Below are 14720 nucleotides of genomic sequence, written 5' to 3' on the forward strand. Positions count from 1 at the left end.
CAATAAAAAAAGAGAAAGATTCTTCAGATGTCTATCACTTCATTAATTTTCACTATTTTTAGCAGAGTAACTTCTAAAAGTGATCAAAAATGTCTATTTACTCTACAGCAGCTGCAACTCTTTAAGATTCCACTCTAATTGCTCATGCATTTCAGGTATCATCGGGTTCTTTCTGAACAGCAGCATCTGCTGAGACAGTTCCCAAATCCCTCCTAACCATCCTAGCAGAGAATATAAAGAAACTTAGTCATTTCAATCTCCACTCAACTCCTTTGCCAGTAAAACTCTTACATGAATAAGCAGGAAAAGCAAGCAGACAGGGTAAGATAGCTTAAATAAGAAAACTATTCTAAGATTTTTTTTTTTTTTTTAAAAAGGCAAATGTTGATCCAAGCATGTTTTACTTTGATTAATACATAGTTGTTTGAAGCCTCAATTTGAAGACAGAAGTCCTATTCTAAGATGACATTTGAACAAGATTAATTTTAAAACTTTCTAGCTATTTCATCTTTAGAAAGGCTATAAAATGCTTTACATTTTAAAATAATGCCTGATCAGAAAGAAGGTGATATCTGAGCACTCTAGAAGGTCCTCTGGCACAACATTCAATGGGATCCTTCCTAGATGCTCAGCAGCAAATCTCAAGAAACAAAAACAACCCACACACCCCAACCTTATGTGGACAAATCTTAGGTAAAATTTATTCTTACAGTATAGCTGTAAATGCCATGGAGCTGGAAAAGAGCATGCTCTACATCATACCCAGGTTGTAAAGCACTTCTGTGATTGGGAACTGAAAACAGTCAAACTGAGGTCTCATAAGCAAATATGTCTATGTGTAATATTACATATAGAATGCCAGTCATGAATTCTAGAACATACAAAGCAGTCATCTAGAAAAGCCTATGAATTTGAAAGAATTAAGATCCCTAGAAGGAGGGCTCCTTATGGAAAGATCTGAGATGGTTCAGGAGTTTTAATATGAAAAGGAATGAAAATATAGTATTTCTTAACTGAAGTTAACACACAGATAGCTTAAGAGACTACGTAAATTCCAAACTTTCAACCTTTAAGTATAAACCTGATGTTTCCAGGCCTAAACAAGATACGCAGTTCCTATGTGAGAGCATTTTAAAAAAAAAAAAAAAAAAACGACCCAAAAAGGTAAGAACCCTCTTCTGGTATCTACCTAGGAGAGAGTTCAATGGAAGAACCAATAAACATGCTTAAGCTTGTTCAGATAGCTTTCCCATTTTCTTAATTAGGGACATATCTGCAAAAAAAAGGTCACATCAAATTCTTTGACTTATGATAATATTAGAACATATTCTAAGGATTTATGAAAAGGCCAAGGAAACCAATGACTTCCACCACTGAGCTACGAACTTAAATTTATGCAACAGTTTTTTTACTGGGCAGTGGAGGAAAATGATGGCGATGAGGAAAGAGGGATAAATAAAAGTTCATACTCTTCAGTTTGCAACCAACAGTTCAGAAAGCTTCCCTCCTATACCAAGAACTGACAGAATGCAAATCTTTTATAGACATGCTGATGACACTTAGCTCCTGAGCCTGACAAGCTGGATTCATGGAATACCTTCCTAACTCTCAAAACAGGGCAGGGAAAGGACAGCATCTAGAAAATGAGAGATTATCCTAACTGTGAGCAAACAGTTGACAGAGATTCTATTTTTAATTAAACTTTTGCTAAGCCATGATGAAAAATGCACTGATGTAGGTACAGCGAGTGTTATACCTATCTCACACATGTGGATGGCAAACAGAAGAAGAAAGGCAGCTGAAAAAGCTAATCCCTTCCTTAATCAGCTACAGTGGTGGCTAGGGCATGCTGGGTGAAGCTGCAGTGCCAACTGACATTAATATTAAAGAAGAATTAACTGTTGTGTACATAAAGCCCACATACATCTAGAGTGGGATTAATGTGAGCAGTCATTTGAAGTGTTGTAACATACAAGTACTAGATGAATTTTACAATATAAACAACAAACCTAAATTCCAGGACATTTACAATGTGTCAGAAATAAAACTTTGCAGAAAAACTAGGGTTTACCATTAGTATTTCGTATTAGAAATTTTTTTTCACTATTAACTTCTAAGAATTTAAGTTCCATTTCTTAACTGAATGCTTCCTTTAGGCTTGTTGGTGGCAAAGTCTTCATCTTTCTAATACAGTTTTATTTTTCCTTTTAAAAGTTTACTTAACACAGTGAGACATAAATAAAAGTGGTTAAAATAAAGGAAAGACATTTTAGGAAATCTTTATTTCCTAATTTTAAATAATGAACTTACCTACATCAATAGTTGGCTTCCCCCTCAAAAGCAATTTCAAACACTCAGGCTTATTATACATACTGCAGTAGTGTAGAACCGTATTACCCAATGCTGTTTGCTTATCCAGGTTTCCACTAAACACAAAAGAGAAAACAATCAAGAAAAGTATAGTATGCTGTGCTATTCATTTCAGATCTAGCATCCCTATAAATAATAAATGCATAAATACTTTACTGGACAAAAAGGATGTAGAAGAAAGAAATATTTTTAAATTAAACATTACTTTCAAAGACTATTAAGAATAGTTCCAAGCATAATGGAAGTTCCTGAGCTGTGGTTGAAAAGGACTGAGCATCTACAGATGTTCATTCAAAAAAAAAAAAAAAAGTGAAACTCAAAGATTCAAATTTAATCCTTTGTAAGGTCACACCAATTATTTTCCACCTGCCACTTCACTGGAATTTCTTTTTTAAACATGCTAAATTAGCCCAATAAAAAAATATCTTAAAGATCATTAACCTATTCTAACTGTATCAAAGTAAGTCCCACACATTCAAGGAACTATGAAGAGGGTGGCTGCGAAGATGCACAAGAGAGTCATAAGAAGGAATAGAAGGATACACACTGAGTTAGGGAAAGAAAAGCTGTGCAAAGGGGTTCATAGGGCTTTTTAAAACTACTTCCTTCAGTTTTCAATTTCTAAAACAAGGTTTCTCAAAAAAGTTACTAACATATTGGGATCGATGTAATACATTTATAAAAATGAAAAGGAAAGCTCAGATGATGACAGCTTTTCTTCCACTCAGCATTAGCCATATTGAACAGTAAGTGCAGAGCCCATATGGTTGTAAAGATGCTCTTAAATTTGAGATTGAGACAAAAATACAGACAGCTGACAGAAATACGTAAAAGATTATAGTTGTCTGAAGAAACTATGAAGCTTCATAACTAAACAAAATAATTTTAAATAATCATCCAAAATAACAAATCCTTTAATAATGCTCAAAATAATAATTCGGGCTTCTAAAACATTTTCCAAATTATGATCTCAAACATGGATTCCAAGTCTGTGCTGTTACGAGAAGACCAAACTTCCTCTCTAACACTCCATATATACTACATAAACTATTAGAGAGAGGAAAGAAAACAAGTAAGTGCTCACTCTCTGCATTTCAATACCAGGTATGGCTCACTATTCTGAGGGGAAAACAAAAATTAAAACAAATCCTCAAGCCTTCCCCTCACCAGCTCAAGCAAGTTGTGATGAGTCTTCTGTGCTTCCCCAACCCTCCTCTCTCATCGTTCTGCAAAAACCACCATCTGACACAGCAAGTGACTACTGCTTCTTTCACTTAACAGCATACTACAGAAGTGGACTGGAATTGATCTCATTTAATCATTAACTGTATTGTGAAATACATTAAAAAATAATGTTGTACTGCTACACCATTTGATTTTTTTTCCAAGAAAATATTTTCATTAAGGTTTTTCCACTTCTATGAACACATCTCTTGATGACAAAGAATAGCTCAGCCAATAAACTAGATGTTAAAAATTACTAGTTAAGAACATTATGCTCTCAATAGCTTTAATACAGTTTATTAACTAATCAAACACCTTTTTCAAAGTCAACCTAGCTTCTATTCATAATTTTCTGAGAAAGATCCTTGTTTTCTACTCTTACAATTTCTTTGCACATGTCCTGTATTTGGAACGTTTACTTGTCATCCCTCCTTTACCTGAACTATTCATTTGCATTGTTTCATACAGTCACGTGTTCTAAATCAATGCTCTCTTTTGCTCTACATAGTTTTTCCTTTCATCCTATTTTTACATAAGTGCTTTCCATGTTTTTAATCTACTCTTCCTTCCCTCTCTCTACTCATTAGGAGCACAAAGGTCAACTCAAAGGTATTAAATTATGTTCTTTTGAAATGTATCTAAGGAGAACAATTATAAGTGATGAGCAAACACTATCCAAAGCACCGCAAGGATAGCTTTGAACATCTACATTTTTAATGCACAATTTAATGAAAAATGAGCAATCCATACCAGTTTTGTACAAGGAAGTCAACCAGATGGAGAGAGGTTTGGTCAGCAGTCCGGACTGCTAAATGAAGTGCTGTTTCACCTGGCTCCTAAAGACATGTAAATAGAAGTTAGATTTTTGTGTCTTATTTCCACACAGCTTACAGTATCAGACCTACCAAGATATATGTCACTCACTTTCTTACAAGTCTTTTGACAGAAAAACATTATTAGGAAATTATGATGAAAACAGAGTTATTGCCTTTCTGATCTCTACAAGACACTGTGTGCTTCAAAGGAAACAGCATCACACTTTCTGAGATCATAGCTTTCTTGAAAGCAGTCTTCCCTTTTTCCCAGCTGGATGGAACAATCCTGAGGAGCCTTTAACCATTTTGGCTACTAGTAACTAAAAGGAATCCTGTCAAGGAATACTGAGTGATTTTACAGTACTTGTTGCTTTATGACACCTTGGTGAGCACCAAGCATAGCCACAACACTATTTCCTACAAAACCAGGGAAAAAATCCACAAAAATCATAGTCCTACATACATTAAATCTCTTATAGAATCACAGAATGGTTGAAGTTGGAAGAGACCTGTGGAGGTCATCTGGTCCAACCTCCCTGCCGAAGCAGGGCCACCTAAAGCCAGCTGCCCAGGACCATGTCCAGATGGCTTTTTGGATATCTCCAAGGATGGAGACTCCACAACCTCCCTGTGCAACCTGTGTCACTGCTTGGTCACCCACACAGTTGAGGGGGAAAAAAAAAAAAAAAAAAAAAAAAAAGAAGTGTTTCCTGATGTTCAGAGGAACCTCCTGTGTTTCAGTCTGTGCCCATTGCCTCTGGTCCTGTCACTGGGCACCACTAAAAAGAGCCTGGCTCCGTCTTCTATGCACCCTCCCTTCAGGTATTTATATATATTGATAAGATCCCCTTGTGCCTTCTCTTCTCCAGGTTGAACAGTCCCAGATCTCTCAGCCTGTCCTCATTTATCAGGTACTCCAGACTCTTAAATATCTTTGTGGCCCTTTGTTGCACTCTCTCCAGTATGTCGAAGTCTCTTGTACTGGGTAGCCCAGAGCTGGAGTACTCCAGCTCTGGCCTCTCCAGTGCTGAGTAGAGGGGAAGGATCACTTCCCTCGATCTGCTGGCGATACTTGGTCTAGTGCAGCCTGGGATACCACTGGCCTTCTTTGCTGGCACACTGCTGGCTCATGTTCAACTTGGTGTTTATCAGGACTCCCAAGTGTTTTTCTGCAAAGCTGCTTTCCAGCTGGGTGGTTCCCAGCATATATTGGTGCATGGGGTTGGATTTCTCCATGTTGAACTTAAACTGAGTCATACTTTATTTTTTACACATATAACATATGCATTAATGCATTTAAATGAAAATATAAATGCTGTTTAAGTCAGTTTAAAAGTTGCATGAGAAATTAATCTAAAACCAGATTTCATTAACTCCTATTGCTCATAAAGGGCATTTTTTAAAAACTATATTACAATACATATATTTAGAATTAATGTCACAACTCCAAAAAAAAGTATGACTTTATTAAACATCAGAGAATTTACAACGGAGAATGCTGCTATAAATGTCCTAACTGCAGACTACGTTTCAATTGGTGTTCATACCTTTCTAGGAATCACTGACTGTAATAGCTGAGAAACGCTAAGGAGCTAATTCTGTGGTAACTGCTATGGATGAAAAATATAGAAAGTTTACCTTGTAGTTAGAGAATCTGTAATATGTTTCCATGATAAGCACTCTGTGATATCTCAAGTGCTGAGACTATATTGAACTTACTCCCTCCACTCAGTAGAGACAAGCACTCTGTCCTTTGCCAAGGTAGCTATTTTCACAGAACTTGTTGAAAACATTCTCTGAGATCTCTCCAAGTTTGGTTCAAAAGTAATGAGAGAAAACATTGCTGACCAAGTAGTTACAAAGCATCAATTATCTACAAAAACAGGTTACCTTGCTCTTAAGCAACATTTCTACATGGATACTTGAGGTCAACCAGGACTGATTTTTCCAAAAAACTGTTACTGACTTCAGAAGGAAGACCAAGTATTCAGAACTTTATTGAAAAAAAAAAAAACCCAAACCTCTTCCTGGTTGAAAGAAATTGTACTTCTGTACATGTTTCATCAGAGGCTGTGAAGGCATCAGATTTACTCTCCTCATACAGAGTAAATAGAAACTTGTATACAGTCAACAATGTGTTCCTTCAGCAACTACTTTAAAAGCAGATATGATACTGCCTGTGATATCAGGTGACCCTGGGTTACCAACTCAAGCCCTCTCTCTTCAGGCCTTTTCCCAAAAGAAACCTACTGCAGAACAGGTGCTTTCCAACATATTACAGTTGCACCTAGAACAGTGTATGATATTACTATTGCATTTCACACTCCTTTAGACCAACTGATGACAACATAGTCTTCTTTTCCCTCCCCACAAGGATGCCACATTAAAGAAAGGAAGAAACACCCCACCATTTTCATCTGTTATTTCTCTTGTTTTAGCATCTAAGGTAGCAGCCCCAGGTCTTGGACATTTTACAAATACACATTATTTAAAATACTCTGCTTTGTTTACCTGATAAGCTTACCTGTCCAGGCTCTAACAGTGGCTCCATTAGCTCTACCCCCTCTGCATAGACTTGAATTAGTGCAAGTAAATCCCTGGATTTGACAGCCTCAAGTAATTCATTCAGTTTAGCTGCTGCAGATGCACAAGTCTTCCTAGAGAACTTATGATCTACATACTTAGCAGTGATAAATTCTTTACGTGCAGTCCTGTGGGGTGTGAAAATAGAGCTTGGTTTAGAAAGTTTTAGAAAAATGGGTCAATGATTTAAATTTAAAATCACCTTGCCTAACTCAGGAGCTGAGAAGGGAGGAGGAAAACGATCAGATAAAGACTGCTATTTATTATTATAATGCATGTCCTTCCTGCAAACAAGCCCAAAATAAGGTACATATTCAATTTTATCCTGCCTTCTTGTTACCTACGAAAATTACTCCGACTCTGGGGACTAAGACCAAAGAAAAAACAAAGCCTGAAGCGTGATTTCTCATGGAAACTTATCTATGTGTTAAAAACAGGATAAAAGCATGAAAAGCATACTAAAAATAGGATAAAAGAAAAAATACTAAGTCAGCTAGAAAACAGCATAATAGGTTAAAAGGTCTTCTGTGGCAAAACCGCATCTGTTACGCTCTCTGTGCAACTCCTACACCAGGGAAAGGAAGAAAAAGCTCGTCACCATCTCAAGACAGTACCTGAAGCTAGTGTCATTTAGTCCAACTGTGTTTATCACTTGAGGGTATACTACAAAACTCAAAAACATTCAAGATTCAAAATAATGAATCTTGAAACCCAAACTTAAAGTATTCTATACTGATAAGCTGAGGTAGCTAAAATGTGACTACATGAGAAGAGACTGAACTTGTAAGAAACTCCACAGCTGGAGTAAGAAACCCCAGTCTTCTGCCATCCTAGCCCTCCTCTGGCTTGGTTACTGCAAGACATTTTACATCACATATATATTCCAAAGTAAACTTAATGTTAAAGAATTTAGAGATTCAAAACTTACATATCACTTGATGGACTGGGTTTAGGTGAAGGACTAGGTAAATTCCCTTCCATAATATCATTAAAACTAGTATTTCCTACATTCTTGGCCAGCTGCAATAAGAAAAAAAAAAATAAAAAAAAAAAATATATATATGAGGGTGGAGTTTTGGGGGTCTAACAGCAACCTAAAAACTGGACTATTAATGTGCATTTTCCACACTATTAATAAAAGATGGAACACAAAGGATTGCAAAATTAAAGCATGATGATTATATTTAAATGTAAAACAAATAAAAAAATATTTTGAAGTGTGAATCATATCATCCCAGAACTTGTACAATAGGCTTCACAGTCACAGCTAATTATTTGTATTTCAAGACAATCTGCCTCCAATATAAAAACAGAATGAGGACCTAGCAGCATGAACATTGAAACAGTGCTAGTACACTGATCAGGAAATTACTTTTGGAAAGAAGCTTAGACCTATTGGAAAGTCGCGCTTACTAAAATCTGATTTAAATGAATAGTAACTTTGCAAACAACTCAAGATTTCAAAAAGAATACTAGTGCTAATGTTAAACCTATACACAAACCCAGAATTTCCTTCTATCTTATCTCAATTTTCCCATACAAATTTCTGTAACAAGTGTCTTCTCACAGGCCAAACACAGCTGGGGAGATAAACCTGCTGTAACTGGGTTTTTGTTTCGTTTTTTTTTATTTAACCCCCCCCCCCCATTTGGTTGTGACCTCACATCAAATTCCTTTCATAACTTTAATGTTACAGGGTTTCTTCCATCAAATTGAAAGATTCATCCAACATTTTTCTGTCAAAATTAGCAATGGTCATTCTCACTTGTCAAGTTAAATTAGCTTTCATTTTTTTTAATCACACGAGACTTTAGACTGTCCTGATTTAGGGTCAAGATCAGCTAATAACAGGCAACATTCTGGTGGCACTAATCACAACAGCTGTCAATATTCATTCTGCAAAACCTCAGGAAATGAATATGAGAAGTGACAAGTGGTCAAAAGCATCAGTAATACGTAACAGTAAAAACCCTCCTGTAAGATATATGCAAAAATACGAAGACGACATTCTGCAAAACCCATACCTTGAAAAAAATTAACTGTAAATTATACACCTGAGTGTTTCCTATATACAGGTCAACATTTGACAGAAAAAAAATCCAAATTAAAGAAACTTACCAAGAGTTCAGACGTTCCTAATTTGTCTAATTCCAAAGACTGGATTCGAGAAATATGAACACCCATTTCTCTGTGTATTCCAGAACACTCAATGCATGTTAAAATGCCCAAATTAGTTGATAGCCATGTTGGATCTGTAGAATTGAAAACAATATTTAATCAAAGTCCAAGAAAAGGTTTTCGATGGTGGTAAGAAATCCCAATGTATTCTGAAATGTTTCCTCATTTAATGTTTTAACAAATGGAAATAAACTAAGAATATTCCATACTTTTCGCCAAACTGCAGTGCAAATTTAACCATAAATTGCTACCATCAGAATTAAGTTCTTCAGATTTAGGGACAGTCCCAAAGGCACTGAATTTAGACTTACAAATCCATACTGAACAACCGTATTTGAATACATTTAGGATTTGTTTCTTCTAGAAAGAAGGTAAGGCTTTTGTTTCCCATTTTTAAAAGGAACAGATCTCCTAAACACCACTGTTGGCAACCTCTGAAGTTTTAATCTTTACTTCTTAAACCTTAGTCTTTCCTCACAAAAGATTAACCTTAGCACTTTCCAATATGTAAAATAGTAATAAGTTGTAGAAAATTTAAGGAACGCTGGCTAGTCTAGAAAGAAAGAAAAAAAAAAATTGCTGTCATGGAGGAGATCTGCATGTAATATTCAAATAGATCTTATACTATGAATACTACATAAGAAGCAAGACCAGTTTTTAAGGAAAAGAAAAAGCTCCAGTCATATTTTGTATACATACATGTCTTCAAATTAATTTCTTCCTTGATCTTAAATAGTAACTGATAAAGCATTAAGTCAAGAGTTTTAAAGCAGCAGGCTGGGGTGCAGGAGTGAAACTTAAAACTTCACTGTAAATTAGAAGATGAAGGAGAACTGTAATCCGAAGTTGCTGTAGCTTTACATGATGAAATAATTGAATGAACCAATTCCAGGATTTGATATAATTATATTCCACTTTGTATTTTTATCTAGGTAATTCTTATTTGGATCAGTTCTGCATCAGTAAGCATGTTGAAGATACATACTATCTACTCAGTTCCAAATGAATATCACCTTCTTGAAGTATCTCTTTAGATGTGAACGCTGTAACAGCTGCCAACCACCACATCAATTCTGTAGTTCTATGACAAGTTGACTTTTCTCAAGCTCTAAGTGCATACAACTGACCTGTAACTCTGTACTTCTGAAGATATAATCTGACAGGATTCCAACTCTGGGTCTCATTCTTTGCACAAGACTACTTATTCCGCCTCTGAATATTTTTGATACTGCAATTCCAGTAGTCTCATGCCAAGATAAAACCTGAGAGTAAGATCCTGGCCAGGTCAATTTTTCCACAATCATTGTCTAAGCATTACTCACTTCTACTTAGTAGCATGCACAGGATCAGTGATGCCAAGCAACTTCCATTCAAGTGCAACAAGCATCTAGAGACAGTGCAACAAGAACAGTTCAAACTCCAGAGGGGCTTGAACTGCTGGAAGTAAGCACAGACAACACACAAAAATATTTTAGTGAATTAAACGGAACTAACATATGAAAGTCATATTTGTTCTTTTAAAAACAGGTTGAAGACTGATCAACACATCGCTTAGAAAATTAGTTTGCACTCTACAAACACTTTAAAGAAATTACTTTGCTCCCAACAAGAAGTTGATGACATTAACAAATTGAGATACCTGGTGAGCCACAATCACAACAGACTTCATTTCCGGGTAATCTCTGTATGTCATCAATAATGGCTTTTGTCAGATCCTCTAAACTGTTTTCCCCTGTGCTCTGCTCTCCACGGAATGCCATATTTAATGCTTCTTCTTTGCTGTTAGTCAATACTGATATCCATCTAGCACAAGATAAAGACCTTAATGAAGATCTGCATTTGCAAATACATGTTAATCTATAAACTGTAGAAAGCTTGTCAGGAACAAAATATTAGTGGGAATATAGGGAAGGACAGTATCGTGGGAGAGACCGAGTGGGGAAAAAGTGAGAGATGGAAAGGAAAGAATTGAGATAAGTAAGAATGAGAAAAGACAAAGAGAAAGAGTCTCAATTCTAATGTCCCTTTGGTGAACAATTTTAAAGTCAAAGCAGTACAGTTCTCAGGTTCCTCAAATAAGCAGAAGCTGTGGAAGAGAAAGGGTGCAATTAAGCTCCTGTAAATTGTAGGTGCCCAAGATCTTCCTGAAGTCTACCCCATTATTAAAGGAGAAAATTATAACCACTACTTTCTCCCGTATGCATCTCTCCCTTCATAGAGGAGACAGCAAGCACATTTTTGAATGTGTTGATGTCTAGTTGCCTTTCAAAATGCAGGTCTCAGTGCACTAATCAGAGTCAGACCGTAACGTCCAAATTAATGAAAATTGCTATGGCAACAAATGGGGTAAGGAAGAAAAGATGACAGGAGAGTAATGATATTGATAGCCAACATAAAATTTTAAAAGCAACTGTTGACTGCAACAAATCAAGACTCTTTAATGATATTTCAGGCACTAGTTCCCCCCTGCACCCACCCACTCTGCAAGATTTTGTTTACACAATAATATTTTAATTAAAAACAAACAAAAAACCTCTCAGTGGCTGCTGCCCTACAGATGGAAGTAAAGAGGGGAAAGCGGTTACACTCAGGACAAGCACATTGCAGATGCAGTGTTGCCTAATTAAGAAAAAGAGCAAGTTAAAAAAAATCCTCCCAGGTATGGTGATTTTAGATGTTTTTAGATCTAGTGCAAATACACATTTTTTTTTTTTACACAGAAATATTTTCAATTGGCAGTGTCCTCAATCCATTTCGTGTTTACAATATCACAATTATCTACAATCACCAATCTTCTCAAATGTGCTAAAATGGCTACCGTCATCTAAACAAACTAATAGAACTTCAGATTGAAATTCATAATTTCTCACTGAAATAATAATGCACAGATAAGCTTTAAAGGATTTCACTGGGAAAATTATGTATATAATTTTGCAATACAGATTCAGAGCCTGAACTGGTATATGGCACTGTATATTATGCACTTCATACACATACCTTTTTTAAATTTTTATGGGCAGAGAATAATCTGAGAACTTGTACTTAAAAGAAAATGCTTTAAAAAAATATTGAAAAATCAACCTTAAAATAAAAGAGAAATTGAACGATTTGAAAACAAATTTGCTCCATAGATTACATGCTGAAAAAAAATATATTTACACAAATCTCTCTCTTTCTCTAGCTATATGGTACAATATAAGAACCCACACTAGATGGCATTCTTCTGCCATTTTTCTAATGAAATCCAACGTTATTAAAAAAGTAAGAGGTGGCAGTGTCTTGTTTCTAATATTATAGTAATGTTGTGTTAAACACACAGTAAAATAATCATTAAACTCAGACAGACAACATTTATTCTGACATTTGTTGACAATTTCTTTCAGGGTTACAATTTGATTAGTTTGTTAAAAATGCAGAATTTGAATAAAACTCAACTATGCAGTAACAATTTAAAAAATTATTAGACGCAATTAAAATAAACACGACATGACTGAGCCAGCTGTTAGTTTGATACAGATTTCCATATTAAGAGTTTCTAAACTGTATAGAGCAAGAACTTATTTTGGTTGCATTTCCTTAACTAGAAGGAACCCACTGGCCAAGCCGCATGTCATTGGTGTCATCTGTGAGACAGAGGAAGAGGCACCACCGCGTCAGCTCTTCCCAGACATCAGTAGCAAGGCCCATTTAACCCGAGGACAATAACAGACACACATTCTTAATGACTAGTGCAATTTATACAAGAAGTCTCCAGCTGGTCACCAGGCCTTCCTGACAGGCTGTACAGTCCAAAATAAACAAGTCAAATCAGTAAATACAGTATATTAACCGGTGCCAACAGTTTATAAAACTGTCTCGTGACTGCTGTTCTTTCCCTTTTTTCTTATCTGCACTAGCCCTTTTTTTTTCCCTCTCCCCCCTCCCCCCCTTTTTTTTTTTTAAATATATTTGCTTTATTTCACCAGCATCAAGCTAACAGTCAAAACCCTTCTGGTAATACTTTGTAGTGTTCTTTCAAATAATTTAAAAATTACTCAAGTCTCACAGAATTGCTTTGTCTTCTATCTAATAGACGTTTGAACAGGTTGTTCAATCTTCTACTACACTGCTTTTTCTGAGTCTCAGCAGTTTCTCATGGTCCTTTAAGGCCATTTTGTTTGCTGGAGATTCCCACCTTTGAAGAAAGTCATGAGGCTAAACAAAAATCTGGCATCACGGGTGACTTCTGGATCCAATGAAGGCAACAGAAGTATTCATTAACCTCAGATGGACCAGACTCTCAGATTTCTCTTATTTTTCTTCAATATTTCTAAGCCAATAAAAGCCCTCCAGAATAACTACAGCCCTCCCAAGCTTATAGTTTTTTTGGTTTGCAATAAAAATTTCTCTCTGTCTCTTCTGACAATCCCTATTGCAACATTGTTGTTTCCAGGTAAATGCATAAAGAGAACACTAGCATAGTAATTTTCAAACTTTCAGAAACAACTTTTTTGCATGGAACAAGCAACAGATAGTATCAAGACCTTCCAACTCAGTCTTCCCAAAGTAGAAAACATCTGAACACTGTTGCTAAACACTAGACTGAAGTCAGATGTGTGTTTCTTCATAGCAAAATTTCTGAATATAGCTCTGTTTATAATCCAGGCTTTTCCTATAGAAATGGATATACTCTTGACCTTCAAAAAGAGAGTAGAAGAGAACTAAAAGGTCATGTCCAGAGTAAGTTTGGCCCTATCCACAATTATCAAAAAGTAGAAAGCATCTATTATTGTATAATTAAAAAAAAAAAAAATCTGTTTATTTGAGAGATCTGAGGTTACATTTCTATAATATACACATAAATATACACACACACTCCACCCCGCCCTATACTTTATCTACTAGGAAACTAATAATCCATTGAGAATTCTGAAGCACAGTCAATCAGTAATTAAAGGTCAACAGACGGCTGGCTGGATAAGAATCAAGAAATGCGCTGGACTAAGGGAAATATTTGAGGGGAAACAATAATAGACCTACAACAGAATGTAGGCTTCACTGATTTGTGTTTTAAACTTTCTGCTTTATTATTATTTTTCAGTAGTTTGAGGAGCTATTTATGGAAGCAGTTTAAAACGATCACTAGGACAATGAGTGCAAGGTCAGTTAAACTAGAGTACGAAGAAATGCATCTTGCTTTTGTCTCTATTTAGATGTGAGGCTGGAAGAAAAGTGATTTGAAAATCAATTGGTGCAAAAACAGAAAAGAGAACAGAGGCAGGACTAAAACTGGGAGGACAAAACGCAAAAGATGGAGCAGAAAGGGACAAGAAGGATACACATATACAGGTCAAGTGGAAATTGGAACAAGAGGATGACAACTCTAATTGAGGAGCTAAATCACATAGTTTCTGCAGAACACTTAAATCAACAAGAAGTTGGAAGTCAAAGGGTGCTGTTTGCATGACACCTTAGATAATAAAGCTATTTAGGACTTACTAGTGGCTGCACAAGAAAAAAAGAACATTTAGTTATATTGTAGTTTTTCATCAACACATTAACAGTCATTCT

General features: G+C 35.8%; 1 protein-coding gene across 2 annotated transcripts in view; it reads right to left on the bottom strand.

Moving 5' to 3' along the window:
• ASAP1 (ArfGAP with SH3 domain, ankyrin repeat and PH domain 1) overlaps positions 1-14720 on the bottom strand; it is a 157503-nt gene that overhangs the window by 29619 nt on the left and 113164 nt on the right. For both annotated transcript variants that reach the window (XM_075495269.1, XM_075495270.1), the window contains 6 exons: positions 10810-10973; positions 9111-9244; positions 7921-8012; positions 6934-7120; positions 4345-4430; positions 2311-2426 (listed from right to left, as the gene is read on the bottom strand). In XM_075495269.1, coding sequence (XP_075351384.1) covers positions 2311-2426; positions 4345-4430; positions 6934-7120; positions 7921-8012; positions 9111-9244; positions 10810-10973 — 779 coding nt within the window. The remainder of the gene's footprint in view (positions 1-2310; positions 2427-4344; positions 4431-6933; positions 7121-7920; positions 8013-9110; positions 9245-10809; positions 10974-14720) is intronic.

Source organism: Mycteria americana, chromosome 2, assembly GCF_035582795.1.
Source record: "Mycteria americana isolate JAX WOST 10 ecotype Jacksonville Zoo and Gardens chromosome 2, USCA_MyAme_1.0, whole genome shotgun sequence".
Taxonomy (NCBI): domain Eukaryota; kingdom Metazoa; phylum Chordata; class Aves; order Ciconiiformes; family Ciconiidae; genus Mycteria; species Mycteria americana.